This window comes from Benincasa hispida, chromosome 6 (assembly GCF_027475165.1).
Source record: "Benincasa hispida cultivar pf3 chromosome 6, pf3_genome.v1.1, whole genome shotgun sequence".
NCBI classification, from domain to species: domain Eukaryota; kingdom Viridiplantae; phylum Streptophyta; class Magnoliopsida; order Cucurbitales; family Cucurbitaceae; genus Benincasa; species Benincasa hispida.
In genome coordinates, this window is record NC_143483.1 from 3,326,729 (window position 1) to 3,354,650 (window position 27,922).

The 27,922-nt window shown below is 32.7% G+C and overlaps 1 protein-coding gene across 1 annotated transcript; it reads right to left on the minus strand.

Annotated features, from left to right (window-relative positions):
- LOC120079909 (TMV resistance protein N-like) lies at positions 1-26,662 on the minus strand. The gene is made up of 8 exons (XM_090314693.1): positions 26,036-26,662; positions 17,847-18,936; positions 17,287-17,562; positions 16,020-17,129; positions 9,593-10,203; positions 3,353-3,518; positions 1,644-2,366; positions 1-679 (listed from the first exon to the last, which is right to left on the minus strand). Exons 1-8 carry the CDS (start codon positions 26,572-26,574, stop codon positions 170-172), a joined length of 5,025 nt encoding a protein of 1,674 aa, XP_090170819.1. The 5' UTR covers positions 26,575-26,662; the 3' UTR covers positions 1-169.
- Positions 26,663-27,922: the final 1,260 nt, after the last annotated feature.

Below are 27,922 nucleotides of genomic sequence, written 5' to 3' on the forward strand. Positions count from 1 at the left end.
TCCACTAGAAACTGTTTTAGAAAAATATAGAGACAATCGTCAAATCTCCTACAAATATAAAACATGATCTACATTCATGAAGTTATACCGTCCATGAATGGAAAGTAATAATTAACAGCTGAAAAACTAAAGTAATTAGTCCTTAATTTTGTTGGTGCCAGTTGTTTGTTTAAGAGGAGGATGATTGAATGGCTTCCATCAATATCTTGTCAATCATTTGCACATTTTGCTTGTATACTAATTGAAGTCCACAATATTTTGCCACCAAGTCTGGGGAATCAGCTTCAATAACAGCCCAAACATGAGACCTGTGGCGAAAAATTTGACCATATTTCTTTCTTGGGCTGTAATAGAGCCAAACAAACTGGCGTTCATGTAGCCAAATCACTGTGTCCTCAATGATAGTATGAATGTGGAATGGTTTAATTAGTCCATTCTGAACTCCAAATTGACAAATGAGTTCATGCCTTGAAACTGAGCCAACATTGTTGAGAATTGCTGTTGGATGTTTGTTGATGTGGAAAAGTGTCCAAACTGCAAATCCCATCCAATCATTATTAATATACAAATTTGGAGGCAATTCGATGCCTATATGACTCTTTGGAGATAGTTGATTATTCAGCTGGGGCCAAATGTTTCTACTTGGAATAACGAAGTCAAATTCAGTTTCAAATCGATCCTGTTGTAAAGAAAATGTTAATAACTAATTTGCTATTACATAATGCATAAGAACAACAACAATATAAAATTATCCACCATAATAACATCATCAACATTTGTTGACTTGTACATTTTCTCTCGATTTCAATCGTACCATGGATTTCATCTATCATAAGTAGAAGCTAAAAAATACAAAATTTTAAAACTATTTTCTCTTTACTTTTCAAAGTTTGCTTGACTATATTTGAAAACATCGATAGAAAAATAGATGTGGGAAAAGGTGTTTATAGACTTAATTTTTTAAATCTAAAAACTAATTGAAACGTTAGCAAATGAGATCTTAATGATTGAATGTATAAGAATGAGAGAGCAAGTAGTAATGTCATAGAACCTAAATATATTGAAAAACGATAACGAAAAATACAAAATAAATCAAGTGTTCGAGATACTTGGACCCTCCCAATCTTAAAATAACTCTCAAGCCCTAATTCATATACCAAATATTGCTTGTCTTCTCCATTCTTTACTCCCTCTATTTATAACCAACTACTTAACTAATGAATAATATATCCCTAATATTCCTCTCATACCAATCCTATCATAATGTCCACACGAGCATAGTTCAACAACTATCTTAAGTGAAAGGTCATGAATTTGAACATCCACCCTAAAAAAATTATCAAATAGGAATATAATGTTTTAAAAAATATCTAAATAGGATTCGAAAAACTTTCAAATTTATGTCTAACCAGTAAATACCCAAGCTTTAAAAAGTGTGTAGATAATATAAATCCGTAACCTTCCAAAATGTTATTTCTGGACAAAATATATATATAGAGGATATAAAACTCTCAATTTTTAGGTATAAAAAGTTGAAAGTTGAGAAGATGGAGAAAGAATAGTAACTAATAATGAACTAATGTATAAGAAAATAGGAATTAACTAATGAGTTACAAGAAGGAGAGAGAGAGAGAGAGATGGACCTTTAAATCCTTTTGAAGGAAAGAAGGAATGCTTTCTTTGAGTTGCAAAATGTGGTTCCTTTCAATATCTGAACTAGAAGTTGATGAATCTGCTTGAGAATTATCATTTGAACTTTGTTCCTCTACCCACTCTTGTATACGCAAATCTTGTCTTCTTTTCTCTTCCTTTTGTTTTGGATCATATTTATGAGAATGTACATTCTTTAACATTCCACGAACATAAATTTGGTCATAAAATTCATACAATTCAGCTGGAGAACTCAACACATTACTTACAATTGTATTCACAAATCCTTCAAGATCTTGCTTATAATAAACAAGACGTGCACCACAAAGAACAGGCTTAAAGTCCGAGTTATTGCATAGGATCGAAAAACGAAGATTCCTCCATTGATTTAATCTATATGGATAAACAGCTCGTGGCTCGAAAATTATCCAAAGTTGATGAGAATCAACTAACAAATCATTACTCAAGTAAAGAATTGATTCTCTTTCCATTGAATATTCATCATTGTCCACTTGGTAAGAGAAGGAATGAGATTTTTGTGAATTTTTATCAACAGAAAATACTACAAAAAAGGCCATCCCCATCCACTTCTTATCTTTATGCAAATTTGGAGGTATCTTGATTGTGATTTTAGGCTCTTCTAGTTGAAAATTGAAGAAACTTCTTGAAATTTCTTTTTGAGGAAAAATGTAGTATTCACCATACAGCTTCAGTTCCTAGACATGAAGAGAGTTGATTTGATGAAACATCCATGTAATTAACTTATAGCTTTTTTTCCCTTAACTAATTAAAAATATTTTTAAGACACGTGGATTATTCCTCTCATTGCTTTGAGATGGAACACGTGTTTATCTAAGATAATATTAGAGGTTATAAAATCGAAACAGTCATTCATTCAGAAAAAGAAAAAAAAAAAAGAAAGAAAGAGAGGTCGATTCCAAGAATGATAAATCCAATGAAGAATCCCAAATATCATAGACGAGACAAATCTTCCATCCAAATTTTAATATAATTTCAACTTGTTTTTCTCTAAATTCTCGTGACTTTTTACTAGATATGTTTTGTAACTTATCAACCATACATAAGAGACTATTATTTTATTCAATGATTTTCTAATCAAGACTTTTTTAGATGTAAGAATTATTGCAACACTTATTTGAATTTAAGATAACAATTAAGAAACCTATAAAAAAAAATGTAAGATTCAAGATGAATTGAAAATATATAATATAGATAAAAAATTGACATTATTCCTAGGAAAGGTTTAGGGCAGTAAACTTCAAATTACTTTTCCCTAAACCTACATTTCTAAAATATATATGAAGAGTTTAAGGAACTATTCAGATTCTTTCTTTTTTTAAAAAAAAAAAAAAAAATATATGGATTGTGGATGTATAGATGTACTAGATTATCCTAACTAGGTTGACACAATCTTAGCATCCTCATGATTTCCCACGTCTCTTTATTGATATAAAGTAATTTTTAGATTGATTAGATAAAAAAATATTTTTTAAAAAATCATTTTGATTTTAAACTCTTTTGATTAAGAAAAAAGTTTAAAATAAACTTTGAAATTGTTTCAAAAGTTCTGTTTTAAGATGATTCAAAAATTGAAATGTTGTTAAATACTTCAATTTTTTTCCTCTATAAAATGACTTAATTTAAAACACCCCATATAAAAGGTTTAGCATAGAAAGAAAACCTCGAAAGTCCTTAGAAGTGTTGCCTTGAGGTTTCGTTTTAAGATGATAGAGTAGTCACTTTCACTTTCTTCACCCTCAAAAGTTGCATTCATGGTGGAACAATTCTCTATAGCCTGATCAGGTGGTGGTTCACTAGGTTCAAGTCTTGGAAATGACCCAATTGTCCTGAAACAATCCATTAATAATGTAGATATTTTTAAAGAGAGACAAGAAGAAAGAAAACTAATAAAATAATCCATTAATTAATGTATGAATATGATAAAGACAACAAAACTTTTACATATCTCAATAACGATATGATATTGTTCACTTTAGGCATAAGCTTGTTGGAAGTGTTGATGAGCCCACTCTAAGATTCACTCTAAATCTCACAGATTTTGAAGAGAAGAAACTTATTCTCTTACAAAACTCAATAATACACGAGAAAAATATTGTTCTATTGAAACTCAATTTTCTTCTATTTATTTGATTTCCTTCCTTCACTTTATTATAAATGAGGGAAATGAACTCTTTATATAGTACTCAAGAGATATTTCCCAAAAGACATAAAAGACACTTGACATCCATTTGATGTACTTTCCTGTTATTTTGTGCTACGGCTAGAAGCAATTAAACAGTCACCAAGCGAATCATAGGTACAAAAACTTCTTCATAATCTACACTATAATTTTGTTTGTACCCTTTCATGACAAGTCTTGTCTTGTATTTCTTGACATCTCCATTTTGCTTCAACTTTTTTCTATAAATCCATTTGACTCCAAGAGCTTTTCTATTTTTTGGTAGTTTGACTAATTCCCATGTCTCGTTTTTTTTTATTGCATCAATCACTTGATCCATTGCATCTTTCCATTTTGCATCTTCAATTGCCTCCTCAAAGTATATAGGATCAACATCTACAAATAAAGCAAAACCAGCATGATCATCACCCAACATTCTTCTTAAAGTATTATAGATATCACGAATACTTCTTATCATCCTTGAAGTAGTTTCTTCATCACTTATGGAATGTGAAGATGAAGATGAAGCCACTAGTTGAGTCTCTTCAAGCTCCAAGTCTCGAGCATCTTCTTTACCACCCATCTCAATAAGTAATGGATTCCAATCTTTATTTTCTACACCCGATTTCTAGAATTCTGCTTCATTGAACTTGACATCTCAACTAATAATAACTTTCTTACTTACAGTGTTGTATAATTTGTAAGTCTTGAAGTTCTTACTGTACACAACAAAAATGCACTTTTCTGATTTATCATCTAGCTTACCTTTTTTCTCATCTGTAACATGAGAATAAGCAATGCATCAAAATAGTCTTAGGTGACTAACAGTTGGCTTTAAGCTGTTCCATGCTTCTTGAGGACTTATATCTTGCACACTTTTAGTTGAAGCTCGATTTAAGAGTTAAACAACACAAGTTACTACATCTCCACAAAATTGATCTGAGAGTTTCTTGGCTTTCAACATACTTCTTGCAAGCTCCATTATTATTCTGTTTTTTCTCTCTACAACTCCATTTTATTGAGAAGTTATTCAAACAATCTTCTGATGCTTAATTCCATTTTCTTTCAAGAAATTTGCAAACGCAATGTTTTCAATCTCACTTTACTTTCATTTTCAACCATTGCTTTGAAAGTCTTCAAACATTTGAAAGTATAGTTCTTTTCTTTTAGCAGATAAATCCATGTTTTCCAACTATAATCGTCAATAAACGTGAGAAAATAACGATTACCTCCATATGTAGTAGTTCTCATGGATCCACAGAAGTCTGTATGGATGAGCTCTTTTCTTTTAGCAGATAAATCCATGTTTTCCAACTATAATCGTCAATAAACGTGAGAAAATAACAATTACCTCCATATGTAGTAGTTCTCATAGATCCACAGAAGTCTATATGGATGAGCTCTAGAGGCTTTGATGCTCTCCAAGAACCTCTTGTCATAAATGAATTTCGATGATGCTTTCCAAAAATACATGCTTCACAAAGTTGATCTTCTTTTTTAATATTTGGCATTCCTCTCACCATATGTTGTTGACACATGTGATATAAAGTGTCAAAATTAAGATACCCATACCAACAATGCCAAAGCCACGAAGTGTCCTTTACTAAAGCCTCAAAACAAACAAGCTTCTAATAGTGCATTTTAATAGGAAACATTTTGTTGTGAGTCATTCACACCTTTGTTATGACACCTCCATTCTTGTGTAAACCCCATACTCCACTTTTCCTACATAAGTGAGTAACAAGCGTGTTAAGTAAAATTATGAAAGGAGGTAAAGAAGGTAGGCCGATGGAGGTAGAAAATTATAAGTGTTAGACAAGGGTGAGTTTTAGATAATAACAAGTGAAAATTTGCTAAGTATGGAAGCAAAGTGTAGGCATGCGTTGATGGAGAAGTGTGAACGCTTGGGGTTGCGTGGTAGCAACCAAGGCTTGTAGAGGTTAAGTGTTGAAGGCAAATGTGTTGGTACTAAGGATGAATGCATGGATTGAAAGGTATGATGCGTTGATAAGGCTTGCAGCAACCTCAAGTATGTGCGAACAAAGGCACTAGACGATCGTGTAGCAGATGAGCGGCACTATACGATTGGGTAAGCGATCGTCTAGTAAATGAACAGCAATACACGATAAGGTAGACAATCGTGTAGGTGGACGATGGGCGATCGTACAGTAAATGCATGGAGAGTTAAACGATGCAGTAGGCGATCGTGTAGTAATTTCGTGGAGTTGAACGATACGCTAGACGATGCGAAAGATCGCGCTAAATGATGGCATTACGCGTTGGATGATAGTGTAAGCGGCACTACACGATCGACATCAGTGCTAGAGATGAGCTGTACGAAAAGCGCTAGACGATAGATGTTGGATGCTAGACGATAGATGCTGAGCGCTAGACGATAGACGCTGGGTGCTAGACGATAGACGCTGGGTGCTAGACGATAGACGTTGGGCACTAGACAATAGACCTTGGGCACTAGACGATAAGTACTAGGCGTTTGACGATGGAGTATGCGATGCACACTAAATTTATATTATGAGGCGAAGCCTAACGTGGGTTATGAAGGAAGGGAAGGAAAAATAAATTAATTGAAGAAACTCACTAATGGGAATTGGCCGGAAGCACTAACTACTGGTAGAGGTGGCAGTTTGACCCTTGAACAGGGGAGGTGGAAGGAAGTATAAAAGAAAGAAGAACTTCAGAAGCTCGATTTTGGAAAATGACTTGAGCAAATTAAGTAAGATTGGTATCGTTCGAAAGCTGAGAGAATCTAGTTTTTGAGGTTGTTTTACCGGAGAAGATCTCACACAGAGAATAGTAAAAGTGAAGAATTTGCAGAAGGGGTAGATTCTCGGATTAATCAGAGACCGGAGTGAAGATTGGAAGCTCCAGGACAAACTACAAGAAATTTTCCGCTAATATTTTAAAGATAAGAAAGTTATCTCAATTCTAAATAAGTTTGTAGAAGAAGTTTCTTAAAAAGAATCTTGGATTTTAAGTTATGAATTTTTGAAGTTGGAACAGGGAATCGGTATGTAAGCAGGCAACTGCTTGGGAAGATTAAGCAAGCAGCTCACCATAATGAGCGAGAGCGAGCGAGAGATAAGAAAATGAGCGAGAGCGAGAGTGAGTTAGGGAAGAGGAGGATCTCGCTAAGGATGAAGATCTCACTGGTTTTGTGCTGAATCTCGCTAGAAGTCACAAATCTCGATAGAAGTGGTAAATCTCGCTCATAAGGGTGATCTCGCTCATAATGATCATCTTACTAGTAATGTTATTTTGTTGGTGAAAGTTTCATTAGTAAGTGAGCTACTTGAAGCTTTTCGCTGAGAATTCTAAGGGATCTAATCGAGATTGTGTTCTTTCAGGCCAAGAAGAGCTAAGAGAGGCATATAAACCGTTTAAGAGCCCCGACGAGATGTGAGTGACTATAAATGATTTATAAATGGTTTATAAATATTTTAATAATCCATGCTTTATTAATAGTTACTTTTATGTTGGTTATTTTACACGAAGTTCCAAGCAATGCATTTCTCTAAAGTTTATAAACGCATGCTAGTTACAAAGTTTATGAAAAATGCTTTGGTACAATGGTTGAACCATGGTAGTTTTCAAAAGGAGATTCTATGACATGTTTATGTTAGAAGTATTTGTATTATGTTTTAAAGCATATGTGCTCTTAACGTTGTTGATCATGCGTTAGGGTTAAAGCTAAAGTTGAATGAATCTTGATGTACTATGTTTTAAATACCTAAGGTTATCAAAGTATATGTGTTGGTATTCCTAAACACAATGAAAAAGGATACTGAAGGTAGGGAAGGTATCCTAAAGAGATTTCTATGCTATATTTGAAAACTATTTTTTTAATGCTTTTCGAGAACTTGATAGCTTAAGTGAGCCGGATGCTAAAGGTAAGGAATGTATTTGAGTAAATGTACCAAAGATGTTGACGGTACTTAGTAAACAAATGTGCACGTAGGTAGTTCAATAAAGAGATCGACGTAGGGGTCTCTCCTAGCCATAGTTTAGTATGAAGAGATTGAAGTAAGGGTTTTTTCTGGCCATGGATTGGCGTTAGGAATTAGAGCGATGGATGTTCATTCTCAACTAAGATTCAATTTTCAGATACAATGGTTTTAAAAGTTTTATGTACATGTTTGCTTGGCCTATTTTAGTTTCAGTAGTATGTTTTCGAGCTTTTAGTTTAAGCATGAGATTTTTATTTTTATTAAGTCACTCGCTGGGTGAGTAGCTCATTCTTTCAAATATTTTTCTTTTCCCAGGTAGTGGTCATCTCCCCAGAGGTTAGCTATCATCCTGCTCTGCCACTCAAGGACTCCAGTTAAAAGTCCAAAGTGTAGAGAGAAGTTTTAGGTGTTTACTCTGTAAATGTTTGTACATATGTGTTGCTCATATTAGGGACTAGTAAAGTATATTGGGATCGTTGAACTCTGTATGTATTAATATGATGTAATTACGTTGTTGTTGATCCCTGGTGTTCTGAGGTTATTTTTAAAGTTTCATTAGTTTGGTGAATGGTTATATATGTATTCCAGGGATCTAAGTAGGTTAAGGATGTTAGTTAGGCAATAAGTGCCACAAAAGGGTTGGTAACTACTGTCGTCACATTCACTTATGGATTAAGAAGGGTAATCTAGGAGGGTGTGTGACATCTTGCATATACTATCTTTAAAGATAATATCTTGTCCTTGCAGCAGAAACTGCCCAACACTTAAAAGATTGTGCTTGAGCCCTAAAACATTATAAATATCAGTGATTCTTTTTGCTCCATTCTTTGTCTTGACAAGAATATCTCATTTTTCTTTGACTTCAATTTTCTTGTTGTCACCGGTCTTTACTTCATTTTGATGAGATTCATCTAAAGATATAAAAATATCATTTCTTCTTGTCATATGGTTACTACAAGCACTATTAAGATACCATATATCTTCAGTGCTTGTTTCTTGGACATTGAATGTGAGGAAGAGAAGACATTGATCATTATCCTCCTACTCATGCATTAGAGTGATTTCAGCTTGATTTCAATTAGACTTCTTGGACCAATAGTGTACATTAAAATGCCCATAACGTCTACATTTGAAATATTGTGTGTGAGAAAAATATCCACGGCCTCCATTTTTGCTTTTTCCTCTACTTGAACTTGTCCCTATCCTCTATTTGAAGAAGTTTGATTGTCTCTGATCTCTAACTCACAATTTTTGAAGTTGTTGGACAGTCCATTTCCTCTACCACCACGTCGACCTCTTCTTCCACCAGACCTCCCTCTATAAGAGGTTTGTATATGAAAAGCTTCTTCTGAAGGAGTAGAATCAAACCACTTCATTCTGAGCTCATGGGATTGAAGAGATCCCCATTAAGCTATCGATGGAGAGAGTTGACAAATCTTTGGATTCTTCATTGCAACAACAATATCCTCATACCTTCGAGTCATACTTCTAAGGATATTTTCAACTACTCTTTGATCTTAATTTGTTTCTCCATTTGATCTCAATTGATTAACAATTAAGAGAACATGGTTGAAAAATTCATCAATAGTTTCAGCAATTGATTAACTAGCTTTGACAAAGAACATCAAAATATATATATTTATATATATGTATATATACACATATATATATGTGTGTATATATACATATATATGTGTGTGTATAAGGAGAGAGAGAATTGATGTATATATGTCAAATGGTGTGTATAAGGAGAGAGAGAATGATTTAATTGAATTACCTTTGAAATGCATTAAACCAAGAAGCCTTGTAACGAGCTCCACCATCCATCAAAGTAGAAACATTTACACGATTCCGACGCTTCAAAAGATGATCAACAATTGATGTATGGTATTTTTCAGGAGATCCAAACAAGGCTTTGATCATCTTCCCAATAAAACCCCCTACATTTTGTTCATACAATATTGAAGCTCCACACCATTTGACCTTCACAAATGGGTTATCAGTCATTATTGAAACATCAATGCAGCAACATTCGTTCAACCACCTTGATATCCTGTTCATTGGTATGTAAAAAACTGATAGTCCAATTGGGTTATCCAATTCAAGGTTGTTGCCATCAAACACTAGGGGTGATTTTAGAGGGCATTCATCTGTTTCCATTTTCACTATGAACTCACAAAAAAAATTTGAATTATTATTGCTAATTTCATGTTTTTGGACTTCAAATGCAGCAGCTAAAGCAATTCCAACCCTTGGATTTTCTTCACTTATGTAATCTGGTGGACAATGGGCTGTAATTGAGAATCCATATCTTTTTTCATCAAAGCATGCTATGAAACTAGGATAGGGGATCACAAAAGAGTATTTTTCTTGTTGCCATGTGAGGACCTGCCAAATCAAAAATAGTTACAATTTTCAGTTTATTCCTCTGTGTCTTATTCAACTAATAATATAAGATTAAATTTACTGTATCTCTAACTATCATGAGGTTTTGGATTCTGTGGTAGTTTAACTTGATATCAAAGAGCTAGACGTCTTGTATTTAAACTTATATAGGCAATGACCATCCACATATCTTGATCACTATGGTATGGTATCGTTTCTGCTTTCTTCTTTTTCTTTTCTTTTTTATTTTTTAATCACATTGGATATCACTTTTAGGGATAATAATTAAATGTATAGCAATATTTTTAAAAATTACAAATATAGCAAAATCTATAAGTGATAGACTGCATCACTGTTAGACTCCTACCAATAATATGGCCTATCACTTATTGACTTTGAAAACTAGATTTAAATTCTGCTATATCTACAAATTCTTTTGTATTATGTTTTATCTACAAATTTTGGGCTTGATTGCTATATTTCAAACTGTCTCTCTTCCTCTCCCTCTCTCTTTTTTTTTAACTATAGACAAAAGAAAAGAGCGGTCAGGAGGTGCTGGTGAAGAAGTTAGCATAAAAGGAAGATAAAATCTCTTTAGAAGAAAGAATCTTTTATTTAGATTTACAAAGATGGACACGTTTGAGAGAATCCTTTTTCACTCTCTCAAAATACACTCATTTACTTTTCACTCTAAATTTCTCTCTAACTCTCTTGCTTTTCTTTCTTCATTTCTTTGCTTTCTTTGCTTACAAATGGGGGGTATATCTCCTATTTATAGAAATGATATCTTTGGAGCCTATGTAAAAGGATTTTCTAGTCTTTTCTAAGATCAAGGTTATTCTAGATATTTCTATGAAGTTTGTCATTGTCTAGAGAGTTCCATGGATCCTAAATAAAGACTAAGATATTTCTAGATTCTTCTTATATATTTACATGCATTTTGAACATAATCTAGAGAAATCTATTGTAGATACTCCAAGAAGATTATAGAATAGTTGGTGTTTCTTCTTCTTCGACATTTCCACTCAATACTAACTATTCTAGCTCTTCCCATCATCTCAAGTTGTTATTGGAGCTCTACACGCTTAGATGCTCTTAGCCTTCTGGCACTAAGTCTCAATTTTGATTCCTTCTAATGTAACTACTTGTTCTTCCACGGTCTTTAATTCGATGTTTTGTGATACCTCTTCGTATGTTGTTGGTTTTTCAAATACTACTAATGTTGCATTTGCATATTTAGAATTTCATATTCTTTGTCTGATTGATTGCCTTAATTGTAGTTCTCAACCACTAAGACTCGATGTCCTTAGTTGCTCTTATTTTTTATCATTTTCCCCTTTGAAAGATCTTCTAATCTTTCTGTTGGAGCATGTTGCACTTGATTTAATTTTTCTTTTGATCCTTCTTGAAAGACCTCTGGTCCTTATGTGTATTTTTTTATTCGGGTGCCTGTCATGGCGATTTTTCATCTACTGTAACATTTCTTGATGTATAACATTATTCACCAGTAGAATCAATGCACTCTGCCCTTAGATGCCCTTGCTTATTCATATTAGCCCCATTCTACTAACATGATATGGATGAAGTCCCTTCGATGTCATTTTATCAAGCACGTACCACTGGCATTGAAATCTTAGTACATCTCAACACCATGAGGTCCTAACATGATGAAGTTTCCTATTGATGTCAACTGAGATACCGACACCAAATTCTTCTCATTTCGGACACATAAAGTATGTTATCTAGTTCCACTTGATTAAAGTTGGAATAGGGCATCATCCTAGTTGTGCCAAACATGAGCTATTGGCAACTCCGAGTTGTTTGTGGTTACAACAACTTGACTTCCTTTGTACGTTGATGTGTTTTTCAGCTTCCTCTTATCACCTGCCATGTGGTTAGAGCAGCCTGAATTGACATGCCAATCATTTTCCTAATTTATCTCTCTAGCATGGAGAGCCAACACATCGTTCTTCATTGCATTGGACAGACTATGGGTTAGGATCTATTGTTGCAAAGCATGACTCTACATCCAATTCTTCTTCACTAATGCTCTCAGCTTGGAAGGTGATTTCATTGCTTTCTGTTATCTTCTTCTCATGACGGTAGTCTCTAGCATAAAGACCTATCATTCAAAAATTATAACATTCACTCTTTTTTTTGTACTCCTGTTTTCGATTAGTTTTACTAGTTTCCTTTACTTAACTAATGCTTGTTGACTAGCAAGCATGTTTTCTAGGTCAATCAAAGAAGGTTGGACTATCCAACCTTGAATAGCAACAATAAAGCTTCTATATTCAGGTTTAAGTCCATGGATAATGAATCCCCTCATTCCTAATTCTGAAATAGTGGAAGTGCGATCTAATTTAGATATTTCGCGACAGTTTGATATTCATCTCCTTTTAAGCAATTGACAAGAGCTGATCATTCTTTAGAAATTGCAATCTCGCATCATTTTATTTTTAGAATAGAAAGGAAAACACATCCCATTCTACTTTCAAGTCTCCACAATACTGACGTGCTTAAACATTTCTTCATCAACTATAGTTTTAATTCCAAATATGGCCTTACCTGCCTTGATATTCCATTTCTTGGAAGCAACAACATTCTCAGGTGAATGGACTTCAATGCCTCCTGTAACATCCCACAAGTCTTGGCCTTGGAGATACAACTTCATAGATGTAGACCATTTTGTGATTTTGAGCATTGAGCTTCTCCTCCAACCAATTGAAGGTCTCCTATCATATTTTAGTGATGAATGCACTCTACAAGTAATTGTGTCCTAGACAACAAGCTTCACAGCCCCAAACAGTAGGCGATCTTTAGAAGCTCTACGACAATAAGCTAAGTTACCTTAGAATAAAGTATTGAGAGAATTTGAAATGTTCAAGTTCGAATAATGGCTTGACTTTGATGATAAGGTTCAAAATTGATAAATTTTCAACTCTAACAGTAACAATAGTGGTACTATGACACTAGTGGTAACATAGGACGTAATTCTCAGGTGCAATCGGATTGAGTACTCTTTATTCATCAATAAGATTGCATATATTATTACAGGTTTGGATGTCGGTCCCATGTGCCAATAAAAATTTAGAACACAAGTAAACAACACTAAAGGTAATCAAATAAGACCCACTTTTTTTTATTCCCATTGATCTATTACGTTTCCAATGGGGTGAACGTGGCCCTAATGTAGACAAAATACTATTATTTATATAACCATCAACAAACCTACAACATATTTAATAATCATCAATCTTATAATAGTCGGACGTGGTTGTCGAAGTTGATATCGAAGATGATTTTCATTGGAGTTTGTAATCAGAGGTGATTTTCGGAGCCCATAGTTGGTCGCGCAGAGTTGATCATCAAAGATGGTTTTCATCAGAGTTTTGTAGCCGGAGGTGGTTTTCAGAAGCCAAAGTTGATCGCATGAATGTGATATTAGAGTTGGTTGTCAAAGTTTTTCATTAGAGGTAGTTATCAAAGCCTCGAGTTTATCGTCGGAGTTGCCACTCAAAGGTAGTCATCAAAGTTGATCATCGAAAGTGATTTTTGTGGAAATTTATAGTTTGAGATGGTTGTCAGAGTTGGTCACCGGAGTTTGTTTGTCGAAGGTAGTTTTCGGAGCTTGAAATTGATAGTCAGAGTTGGTCATGCAAAAATGGCCATCAGATTAGGTCACAGGAGTTATCTTCGAAGGTGGTTGCCGGAGCCCAAAATTGGTCGAGCGAAGGTTATCAGAGATCAAAGTTGGTGTTCAGAGTTCAATAAGATGTGATTTCAGAGGCCAGAGTTGGTTGTCAAAGTTGTAATCGAGGTGGTTGTCGGAGCCTAGAATTGGTTGTAATTGTAGTTGTTGTGAGATCCTGGAATTGGTCGTCGAAATTGTAATCGGAGGTGATTGTTGGAGCCTAGATTTGTCATCAGAGGTAATCATTGAAGCAAAGTTATTTACCAGATTATGACAGCGATAGTCACCAACAATGGGCGATGCGTAAAGCCATTGAGAGCATTAGAAGAAGGTAGAGTTTAGGTGAGTTGGTAAAATATACCAACTCAACTCCACCAACATTTAAAGTTGGTGGGCCAAACATTGAGTAGGTATATTATACCAACTCAACTTAACTCATGTTGGTGAGCCAAATATCCCCTTAGTTTTTCTCTAACTCTCTTGTTTTTCTTTCTTTCTTTATTTGCTTGCTTTGCTTACAAATGGGGGCATATCTCCTATTTATAGAGATACAATCCTTGGAGCCCAAATAAAAAGATTTTCTAGCTTTTTTTTTTTCGGTATCTACGTCATTATATATATTTTTATGAAGCTTATCGTCGTCTAAAGAACTTTTTTAGAATTCCGTAGATCCTAAATAAAGACTAAGATATTTCTAGATATTTCTTCTTACATATTTACATGCATCTTCAACATAATTCTAAAGAAATCTATTGTAGATACTCCAAAATGCTTCTAGAATGTTAGTGTTGCTTCTACTTCAATAGATGCACCAAGATATTTCAACTACGTTGATGCACCCATAGCACCCTCATCATGCTTGGACCTAAATTCGATGTATTGCCAAGAAAAGATGAGTACATGAGTTTTTAAAGGAGCTAGGGAAAAGCCTAGAAGAAAATTAGTACGATAAGAAGACTAGAGGAAAGCTTTCCAATTTAAAGCAATAAAAGACCTCATTTGTTAATTAAATCAAAAGACCTCTGAATTTATTGAAAATAGTGTCCCTCTAAATTGGATGAAATTGAAACTTACTTAAGATTATATATAGAGGCTAAATTAAAACCAAAACCAGAACTTACCAGAACCAAATTGGAAACTTAATAAAAAAAAAAAAGAAAAGAAGGAAAAATCACTTATCGAAGAAGTATAAAAACACTAGACTAACTTCGACGAAATTAGCATAGCTCAAATCATAATTCGGAATTAAAATCAACCTACAAAATTAAACATTTAAAGAAAGAAAATTCACAGAAGAGAAACAATGGACAAAAGAAACTCAAGTATCTATATAAAAAATAATAATAAAAACAAGGCAAAAGTGATTGTTGCAATTCCTTTAACATGATATTAAAGGAGCTAGACGTCTCATCTTTAAATTTGTACAAAAATAATGATTATTCACATCCATGTATCTTCACTATAGTATAATATTGATACTTAGATAACTCAAAAGACCTCGTCCTAATTAAAATATTGTCCCTTATTTCAAACTTGTGAGATTTTATAGTCATGTAATAGCTACAAAGCATGTACATTAGAAGGTAACAACTTCTAATGACATTCGCAAACTTTAAGGTTAAAATAATCAAAGTGAAACTCAAAAAACCATAATTTTTTTAAAAGAAATTGAAGTTAATCTTAAATATTATGATCAAATTAAGAGACTAAAACCTAACTAGAGATTATAGAGTGCTAAGGATGTGTCACTCTAGTTGAGATAATAACTAAGTCTTGAAAGAATTACAAATATAGCAACATCTATCTGAGATAGCCTATATTGCTCATAAACTTCTATATATGAGCGATAAATTCTCTCATTGATAGATCTATCAGCGCTATGGTCTATTACTTCAAGAACTTTATCTAAATTTCACTATATTTGAAAATTCTTTTGCATTGTTCTCTATCTACTAATATTTTGGATATGATTGCTATATTTACAATTGTCTCTTTAATTCTGCAGAAGAAATACTTGATCTCAAGGCAAAAGATGCTAAAATATGTTTATGGGTTTGCCCTAAAAAGTAAACATGTACGAAAAATAACTATAAATATAATGAGAAAAGAAAAGTAGCGAAATTACCTCAAGGTATCGTTGAGTCATTGTCCTTAGGTGAAGGGCAGAAAGATGAGGTTGATCAATTTTGTATCTTTCAGCTGGTTCAGTGGATATTGGACAACGAATAAAAGTCATTCCCATCTCACTTGAAGGAATTTGTTTCTCTTGATTGTAATATTCTTTTAGTGAAACACAATCTCTTGCTTCCACTTCTCTAACACTTAGTGGAAGCTTTGGCAAACTCAAAAGATGAAAACATTTCACCAAAAATAGATCCCTCAAATTAACAAGATGACAAATGCTTTCAGGCAATTTGGTAAAATGATTTTTGCTCAGATGAAGAATTTGTAATGAAGCTAAGCTACGAAGGTCATTAGGTAAATCCCCATCCCACAAATTGCAGTTACTCAAATTCAAAACCCTCAAAGAACAACCAAAATTAAACCAATTTGTCACTTTCAACCCTTGAGAATGGGAGAATTTTCTAGTGAAATTCCAAGTGGGGAATAATGAATGAAGAAATTTGCGAGATAGTCCTTGACAATTTAGTATTTCAAGTTTGGTCAAAAGTTGAAGTGACATTGGAGCTTGATTTACACAAGTGCAAGTAATATCAAGCTTCTCTAAGGAAGAAATATTTCCTAAACTCTCTGGAAGACTATTAAGTTTTGAGCAGCCATTTAAATTCAGGGTTTTCAAAGATGTTAAACAGCCAATAGTGAAAGGAAGTTTTAGAAGATTTGTGCAATTTTTGAGATTTAATAAAACAAGTGCCGTTAAATGTCCTATTGATGAATGCAAAATTTTTATAGATGTTTCATCTAAATGAAGCTCTGATAAATGGTTCATGTTTCCTGAGATTTTTGGAAAATGGGTGAGATTTGAACAGCCTGAAAGAACCAAAATGTTGAGAGATTCTAAGCAAATATTGAAAGGAATAGTTGTTAATTTCTTGCAATTTCTGAGGTCCAATTGAATTAGATGCTTTAGATTTCCCAAAGAGTGGTGAAGTTGGTGTAATTCTACACAACCACTCAAAACCAATCTTTCAAGATTTGGAACACCTGAAAAATCAGGGGTCTTGGATAGGAATTGAGAATCACTTAGATTTATTACTTTCAATGTTTCCAAGCTCTGCAAAAAAACAAAAAAACAAACAAATAAATAAATAAACGTACTGAAAATAGGAATCAATACTACGATTTATTAAAAGTAAGAGGATGACATAGAGGAAATAAAACAAGTGTTAAAGTACAAAATGATGTAATATTTAATATTATTATTGATGTACCTTTGAAGCAGTCCAAAGATGTTGAATAGAGCTACTAGGCAACTCAAGCTCCAACAGGTTTGTGGGATTGAAATTTGATGGTAAACACTTTAAAGGGTAACCATGCCAATCGAGAAACCTTAGCTGATCAGAGAGATATTGAAGTTCTTCAGAAAGATAAACATTGTTCAGTTTCAATACTCTTAGATTTGTCATTGCTGAAAATGATTTGACATTCAAATGTGACTCTCCCTCTTCATCCATATCCATCATTATCCCTTCAATTGCTTCTGTTCCCTGTCAAAATTAATTCATCATCCATATATATGAATATATCATTTTACCAATGTCAAGCTTTCCTATGAAACACACAAAATTAATAATTTCATGGAATGTATTAGCCACCTTTACAAGTAAGTATACACCCATCAGATATTCTTTTAAGGAAAAAAAAATATCTTTTTGATGTCTACGTTTTGGGTTAGTTTTTCTATTAGACACAATTTTAAAAGTTGAAGGACCAAAATTCCAAACTTTACCTATATTATAAATGGCTTAAAAGTATCAATTTAGAAACGTACCTCATCAAGACTTAGAGCAAGATTTATATCTTCACGAAGCCACAACCTGCTTCTTTTTTCAGGCTCGTTCGGAAAGTTTTGGCGAACAATTTCTTGACCCATTTCTTGTATTAAATCATGCATTTGTAGCTTATCATGTGGTGTAGTAATAAGAGATTTCTCCTCCAATATTTCAAGCCCAAGAACAGCAGGAAATCCAAAGCTTTCAAGAATTTCAATTGCTTGTCTCTTACTCTTCCTCTTGAAAAAACATGCAATATCTAGAAAAATTTTCTGTTCAGACTTCTCTAACATATAATAACTAATTTTCAACTTTTCAAGAATTTCCTTATCACGAACTTCCTTCAACTTTTCCATTGCATTTTTCCATTGCTCCATTGGTTTATCACGTAAAGAGGATCCAAGAACCTCAATTGCTAATGGAAGCCCTCCAGCATAATCTACAACTTGGCTAGATAGATCAAAATACCCTGTCTTTGGATGGTCTTCACTAAATGCCTTTTGTGAAAAAAGTTGAAGAGCTTCTTCAATCTTTAGCCCTTCGACATTGTATCGTCTTTTGATTCCGTGTGAAATTAGGAGATGTTCGTCTCTTGTGGTAACGATGACTCGACTTCCTGAACCGAACCAATTTGAACCTCCGGCTAACTTTTGAAGTTGGCTTAGATGGTTGACGTCGTCAAGAATTATAAGAACTTTAAGATTACTTATTCTTCTCTTGATCAATGTAGCTCCATCAGCATTTGGGATGTCAATGTTTCGTTTCATTAAAGCTCCTGTTAGAAGTTTTTCTTGTAATGAAACTAAGCCTTCATTCTTGAAAGCTTCTTTGACATTGTCCAAAAAATAACATCCTTCAAATAAATGGGAAACACTTTTGTAAATAATTCTAGCGAGAGTAGTTTTGCCAATTCCACCCATTCCCCATATTCCAACAAAGCGTACGTCATCTAAACCTATTCCTAAAAGCATATTAATTTGGTATAATCTTGGGCCAATTCCAACCAATTTATCATCGTACCGAAACAAATCCGGACGCAATTTATTGAAAATATGCTTCACAATTTCATCGATGGCTCCTTCTTCAGACCTATACAAATTTTCATTTTTAGTAATGTTCTCAAAATTATCCAGGTGGAAATTAAAAAAAGCGTGGTTATTTATTTATTTATTTATTATTATTATTATTATTGGAATTTTACTAAAAATGTTTAAGGTTTTGGTAGGGAAGATGAAAAATGATTGGAAAGAAACCAAGAAGAAAACAAACATAATTTTCTAAAAAAAAAATACCGAAAAATCAATGGTTATCAATGAGGTCTTAACTTTTGTCATAGTAAAAGGAAGAAGAACATTGGATTGAAATGGAAAGGCTCAGTGAATAATGCTGAGACCTTGTGATAATATTTAAAAGCCACTTGTCAAGCATACATTAGTCATTACATAAGAAGTGTGTGATGGACACTCACAAATAAATTATTAACAAAGGAATATTAGAGAGAACAATTTCACTTGTAATTGAAAGACTCTTCCAACTTAGTTCTTTGTGTATTCTTCTCTACAAACTTTGATACTTTACAATACAAAACTATCCTATTTATAGAATTCTCACGAGTTCTAACTCTCATACTTAAATACATAAAACTCATTTTAACTCCAATACTTTAATTCATGAAACTCTCATACTTAAATAAATAAAACTCTTACATTAACTTAATTAACTTTCATCCTTTAATTTTGTCGACTCTCATAAATTAATTCATGTATAACTCATTTAAAAACATGTTTAATTTTCAAAATTCCCCTTTAAACATGTTTTCGGAAGACTCCAAGCAAAGTTTTCAACTTGTTAAATACATCAACTTCGAGTGATGTTGTGAAAATATCTACAATTTAATTTTCAGTTTTCAAATATTCAACTTGAACCTCCTTCCTTGAAATACAATCTCTGATAAAGTGAAATATTGTATCAATGTGTTTGCTATGATCGTAGAATACTAAATTCTTTGCTAGAGTAATTCTTGACTTATTGTCTACATGGGTCACAGTAGCATCATCTTGAAAAACTCCCACGGTCTTTAGCAAATTCCTTAACCCAAATACATGATAAATACTTGAGACTGCAGCAACATATTCTACCTTACAAATAGATAATGTCACAATAGGTTGCTTCTTAGAGCTCAAGGTAAATGTAGTATTACCAATAAAGAACACATATCCACTTGTACTTTTTCGGTCATTAACATCTACAGCCCAGTCACTATCACAATAACCTTCAAGCTTGAATTATTTAGATGAAGAATGAAATAATTCATAATCAAGCATACCTTTGATGTAACAAAGAATTCTCTTTCCTACTTTCAAACGAGTAATTTTAGGAGATTCCATAAATCAACTCACTAATCCAACACTGAAAAGAATATCTAGTCGTGTGCAAGTCAAATATCTCAAACTCCCACTTAAGAATATCTCCAAGATCATTACTCTTAATAAAAAAAAAAAAAAAGGAATGTTCATAAGGGCATTCTTAACTCTCAAAAAGAGCAAATATTTTGTTCTTAATTCCACCATATTGAGTATTTCGTATGCTTAAATTGTCTAATTTGTAGGTAAGTCGATCCCAAGGAGCAATTAATTCATTCGAGTGAAAATCGAGTAAAAAATGAGCTAAAATGGGAGTTGGATGCACCATGTTGAAAGAAGTAAGCAAAATTACCAAACTACACTCGAGGGCAATGTTGCAACCCTCCCTTGACACTGCCTCAATGCTGGATTTCACGCGATGTCTTTGGTCGGAATATTGCAACACTCGTGTAATGAAGGAACCTGGCGCTACCTTGGCGCAGGCAGTAGCTGCTGAACAGGGCAATGTTTCAACACTATCCAACAACATTGCAATGCTACAAAAAATGAAGGAGAATTTTGCTTTGTGTGTGTGCAACTAATCATTGCAATGCTCTTTCCAAGCATTGCGGCGCTGCGACCAACTTATGTAAACATCATCTATGATTCAGCTTAGGGAAGAACGAGTTGGAGCACCAATTGGGACGCTTTTTTAGGAGATTCCACCAATTTTTCATCATTCTTTCTTCCATCTTTCAGTTCTTTTCATTTTTGCTTTCAATTTCTCATTTATTGTTGCTGATTTGAAAAAGATGCTAGGCTAGGTAAACCCTTCTTCTTGGGTTATTTTGTTCAATTTCTTGAGTATGTTAAATTAATTTTCCTGAATTCTATGAACTCTTGGGTGTGATTTGTGTTTATTTAGAATTTGATAAAATTGATTTGATGAATCAAATTTATTGGATTCTTGTTTGCAAATTTTACATGACGACTTTGCATAATTGTAAATTAGGTTGCAAAAATTAGGAATGCTTGTGTCGGCTAAGACTTTTTTTTTTGAAGTCATTGTTTGCCCTAATTTTCAATGAATCATGCTATGAGTCTAGGCTTTTCAACTTATAGGATGTCACAAAAAAGTAACTCTAGTCTAAATGCGAACTAGTTTTAGCTTGGATCTCGCTAAGAAGAGAGAGTTTAATACTAATTTAGGGTCAATTTGATTGATCTCACAATTGGCTAATTGGGCTATTAGTTTTTACTAATAGGTTGTAGAATTCATGGAATTTGCATTATTTCTTTTATTGAAATTAAACATAACAAACAATTCCCAAGGGCTAGTTCGTTGTTTCCCCGTGGATTCAACGCAGTACTGCTTGGTACTACTCTTTTTAGTAATTTCTAGGCTCGATGAACAAATTTCATTTTTTTGGTTAGAAGATCGTAAGCGACAATGAATGTATAAAACCTGACAATAAACAGGCATCTCAAATACCCATTGTTAAGGAAATATTTGTTGATTCTGTTATTCCACATTCTAGGCACTTGTTTCAATTCGTACAATGTGTTCTTTGATTTCAAGACTTTATCTTCTTGACCTTTCACGGCATAGCCAATAAGTTGTTCTAACTAGACTTCTTCTTCCAAATATCCATTCAAGAATATTGATTTGATATCCATTTGAAAAATCTTCCATTTACTTTGAGTAGAATTTGTCAGCAACATCCTTGATTTGAGCAAGACATTGAGGTATAGCCAATCAATCCTTCTCGATCTTTTTGAGTTGAGAGCAAAGGCTCATGATACGGGCAATAGACTATGACTGACTCCTAATGCGTAGAGCCTCCCAAATTGCAATAGCAGGGTCATATCCCACAATTTTGCCCATTTTTCTTCATTAAAGAATGAGTAAAATCAGCTCATGATAGTTCGATTGCATTTTTTGCTAATATAAAAAATACAAATCCATCTGAGTTCATTGAGAATCCAAGAATTTTTTAGGTTGAGGAAACGTGCCATCAATGAAGCTTTCAACGCCATATTCCATAATCAAGTTAAGACACAGATTCTTCAAGAGCAAGTAGGAGTCAGTGAGCTTGTTAGTAAGAGATTGAGACATATGAGAAAAATTGGCAGCAGGTGACTGAGAAGTCGGAAGAAATGGAAGTTGATTATGGAAGGGTTGAATGAGGCGTTAGGACCATAAGGCAAAATTTGAGAAGAGTAAGAAAACTGGGTGGGCGCCATTGTAAATTGGTGGATACTAGAAGCCGGATTGACTGTGAGTGAAGGAAAAGGGGTTGGGAATTTGAGAGACTGGTATCGATGGATATTGAACAAACGTGTGGGGAAGACATTGTGTTGTGGGAAGGGTAAAAGAAGGAGCGAAAATTGAGAGGGAAAACGGAGGAAGGGTCGTTGTCGTTGTCCATGGAAGAGTAGTCTCCGACTGAAGTAACACCTCTTCCGAGGTGCCTGAGCTTGATACTATAATTGAAAATCTAAGGCTCTGATACCATGTCAGAGTAAAAGGAAGAACATTGGATTGAAATGAAATGGCTCAGTGAATAATGCTGAGACCTCACAATGATATTTAATGAATAATAAAAGTCATTGGGCAAGCATACATTGGTTACTACATAAGATATAAAATGCAACAAGCAATAACCAAGATTAACGATAAAAAGGTAATTAAGCAAAAATAATAACATCATATAATCTATCTTATCAACTTTTTGGTTTTTAAAAATTAAGCTTATTTTAAACTCTATGTTCTTTGTTTTTTTTTTAATCTACATTTTAGCTATGTTAGCAAAATCCACACAAAATTTTGAGAATTGAAACGACTAAGTTTAACTAATTGGTTTTTTTTTTCAAAAGAAAAAAAAAAAAACTACATGCTTTTTGTTTTGAAACTTAGCTATAGACTAAAATATTTCTTTAGTAAAGAAAATCATAATATAGAAATTGTTAGGAAAAAACACAATTTAAAAAAAAAAATTGTTCCGAAATAAGATCTTAAATTTTTAGCTTTTAGTTTTTTGGTCATATATATTTTTTAATATTGTACTTATTTTCTCGTTTTAATTCTCTAAAACATTCATTTAATTTGAACCTTTAGCAAAAAGTCCAAAAATAGGGGAAAAAAAGAGTTATATAGACTAGTTTTAAATTTTCAAACTTTTGCTGGGATGTTTGAAAGTATTATGGGTAGATTCTGGAATCAAGGGTGAAATGGTTAAAGGAATGTAAGAGAAGATCAAAGGATGTGTCCAAAGACAAATTAGGCCTTGTTGGCCTTGACCTCTATCGATGCCAAGCCTTTTATGTTAGCTCAAAAGCCAAAGACCCAACAAAGTTAGGCCGTAAGAGATGAAACCTAACAAGGATGTTGGGCCAATCGGTTGAGACCAAGCCTTGGAGTTTGAAGAACAAGGCAAGCATGCCCAGACTCATATGGCTTTAGAGATAACCTAGCTCATTTAGGATTAGGAAACTCATACCCTAGTCTTAGTTAGATCAAGGTAAACCCTATATCAAATCCCCTATAAATACATCATTATAACTCCATATGAGATAACTTAAACTTTTAACTTTTTCCTTATTCTACAATCCTCTTACACTTAGGCATCAAAGCAATTTTTTATTTGTTTTGTAGGTTCTCTCTTCCCAAAAATTACAAATTTACCGTTGATGTCACATGGAAGTTAGGTGTGATTTTCCTTGGCTAAAATTTGGCATCAACAGAAGGTAATAATATGAAAAGATTTAGATAACTAAAAGCTAGAAAATACTTTTAGTCCATAAACTTTTATATATATATATATAAGTAACAGTTTAATCCTAAATTTTAGTTTGTAAAGATTTTTAATCTATATACTTTAAAAATTATAATAATTTAGTCATTAAGCACTTGGAACAATTTTAGTTTCTATACTTTCAAACTTGTAACAATTTAAAGCCCCTTATCTTGGTGCATTTATCATTAAACTAAAATTAAATGTTAACTTTTATCACGTAACAACTTATTAATTTACACATATAAGAAATTTTATTAAACTTCGATAAATTTTTAATTATAGGAACTAAATTGTTACAATTTATAAAGTATGAAGACTTAAATTACTTTTTATTAGACAAAGTACTAGAAGTCGAGAGATTAGTGAGTGCACTTGAATATCTCAACTAGGTTGAAACATCATAAAAACTTAAATTGTTGCTTATTAAAGTTTATAAACTAAATTGTTACATATTTATTTTTAATGTATCTAGATTTTGTATTCAAAATTTCATAATGCAAAATTCATTTAATATATATTTATAACATTTCTTGTAAATTCATTATTAAAGTTTATAGACTAAATTGTTACCTATATATTTTTAATGTATCTAGATTTTGTATTTGAAATTTCAAAATACAAAATTCATTTAATATATATATATATATATATATATATATATATAACATTTATTGTAAATTCCTTATTAAAATTTATAAACTAAATTGTTACATATATATTATTAATGTATCTAGATTTTGTATTCGAAATTTCAAAATTTCAAAATTCATTTAATATATATATATATATATATATATAACATTTCTTGTAAATTCATTTCATTAAGTTTTATTAAAAGTAAATATGTATATTATAACATATAATAAAATATATGATATTTTAAGATATTAATGATAAAAAAATTATAAAATACAACATGCTCATAAATTAGTTCCTAATTCAACTAAATCTTTATGGTTTTAAATATTATTTTTAACCACGTTTTGAACTATTGTTTGTATTGAGATCCACTTTCAAAGTATGCTACCAAAATCTTTTACATTTAACTCTTGTTTTCATATTAATTTTTATTCTCATATCACTAACCATATGAATCCTAAATTTTAAAGCAAAAATATTTTAGAAAAAAAATATATATTTTTTAAAAATATTTAGTACGCATATTTTACAAGTAAAAAAAAAATGCTTAGAAACAAAAATATTATAGTTTTGCTTTCTATTTAATTATTATTGATTTTCATTTGGATTTTTATAAGTGAGAAGATTCCTCTTATGTTCTCTCTATAATCTCCCTTTCCCTTTCTCTAGTTTATTCTTCTTTCCCTAACTTAACATATATAATTACCTCTCTTATTTTACTCCATCTTTTTAGCTTCTCACTCAAAAACTTCTTCTTTTTTTTTTTTTTTTTTTTTTTTTATCATCCCTCTCTAAAACATCTCTTCCTTCCTCTAACCTTTTTTCAACAGATCTTCAGGTCTCTAACTTTTCTCCCCAGCTTTTTTTTTCAAAAAAAAATATAATAATAAATAAATAACTCCTTTTATCTAAACAAAAATTAAAGAAAAACTCTCCATCTTAGTTTTTTCATGAACTTTCTCTCTTCAATTTTTTTTCTCTAAATATATATTAACTCCATGTTTTTCATATATACTGTTTTTAATATTGTTTGAGTCATCTTATACGTATCTTGACTAATCTTACAGGACAACTTAACTGACATTACAACATTTGGATGAAGGAAACTCATATGGTGTCAAATCCTAAGTAGGATGACATGATTGAACTCACAACCTCTTAACCCTATATTTTCTATTATATTTGTTTAACAATACATATACAAATATGTTTCTCTCCCTAAAAGAAAAACTATAAGACTTGTGAACACTTTTAAGAAACATTTGTGCTACCCTTTATAGATTTTATAATTATGAACTTTACAAAACATAAAATAATATAAAAATTGTTGAACTACGTACAAATTCATACCACGAAAAAATGAAAGGAAAAAAGAAAAAAAGTTGAAAAGAGAGTGAATAATTACTTAACTGGGAATCCTGGATATGCCATCCAGAGAGATGGCCAACTTGGTTCATTGAATATCTCCAGCTTTCAACTTCTTCAATATCAATCTCAGGATTTTCTTCGTGTTCATTAAAGTACTTTTCAAAGTTCCCCTTTTGCTTCCTCACGTTGCCTGGATCTATTTTGTAAAATATTGGAAGAACCAATTGTTTGCTCAACTCCTTACACATTACAATCTTTTCTATTTCCTTCATGCAAACCAAATTCCCATAGTTCTCCGAAAAAACCACGATCGAAGACCTCGATTCTTCCACGGCCTTCATCTTCTCCATTAACAGTTTCCCTCCATCTTCTTCGTCTTCATCGTCTCTGAAAACTACAATTCCTTGATTCGTGAGAGCTTCATGGAGATCGGCCGCAAAACTACGTCCGGTGTCCTTAGCTCTGTGGCTAAGGAAAACGTCGTAGTTTCGTAAGGGAGGAAGAGAGAGAGAATAACAAGGCGGAGGAGAAGATAAGGATGTTATTGAAGCTCTTCTCTCCATTATTACTGGAGAAGCCATTGAAGGCTAGGTGAGAGATGCTGTGATACTAACAAAATGGATTCTAATGGTTTAGAGAAGAAAACTAGAGTGTTTTTTTCCTTATAATAATCAACTCTCAAGTGGGTGGCCAAATGATTCTCTTTCTCTCATGTGGAATTTCATCGGGTGGCCTAAATTGTATTCAAATCTATTGTTGTGTGTTCAAATTTTATATTAATTTCATCTTTCGAGGTTTCATATACTTAAAGTTTTGATGCCCTATGTTTGACTAATTTGAAATCAAAGTCCAGGAAATCTAAAAAAATTGAGATCCAACCGAATAAAATTATGAACGGGTACCTTATTCAGGGACATGCGGATGATTCGATGGAAAAGATGGGATGATTAAATGAGATTTTTTGGATTTAATGACAAAACTTCGTCACCATTTACAAGTCTTGAGTTAAGTTGAGTTTTGACAAAACATTAGAAGTGCAATTGTCTATATTAGAAAAATACACTGAAACGATATACTCTAAGCACTATAAAAGAAGCCTATAATATTGGTTTCAAATCATTCCAATTAGAAACACTTTAAACTTGAGTGCGCTAATTTTAGTTAAATTTCTTTTTGAATTCTCTAGTTGAGAGTTGAGGAAAAGAGTGTGAGCAATACAAATACTTTGAGAGAATGTTTTCTTTGATAGAGATCTTCGTGTGTGGTTTTAATAATGTTTCACGTAGTGAAGTTTTTTTAGTTTGTGATTTTTTTTCTTCAGTTTGGAGTTTTTCCATATTAATTCTCCCATTTCCAGCTTTATTGTGTTTTTGTTTTTTTTAATTTCTCTATTATTTTTTTAAATTGTTAATGAGATAGTGGTGTGGGAGTTTTTATCCTAACAAGTGGTGTTAGAGCTTTAGGTTCGTAGTTTCTTAAATTTCTATGTAAGCTTTGTGGTTACAACATTACCTGAACTTCCACATGAAAAAAAATCTTGAAATAAGCCTGGATATTTGTGAATAGTGTGGGTTGTTCAAGTACTATTTGTTGATTTGCTATGAATGAAGCTGATGGTCAGACTTTATAAATTTAGCAAAAAGTTTAACGTTGAGATCATATTTAATGGAAGGATCAACTTTGATTTATGGCATATGCAAGTCAATGATGTTTTAACACAACATGGGTTAAACGAATGCAAGTTAAGCGATGATTGGGGCCCGATATAATCTGGAAGTGATTCCAGCAGAAGGTTCAAGAATGTCAGTCTTCGAGAAGAAGACCGGCTGCTGGGAATGCAAACAATCTGAGCATATGAAGAATATAGCATGTTTGTTAAAGGGCTTTAGATCAAATCTTGACATTGTCTTTCTTGGCAAGGAAGATAAT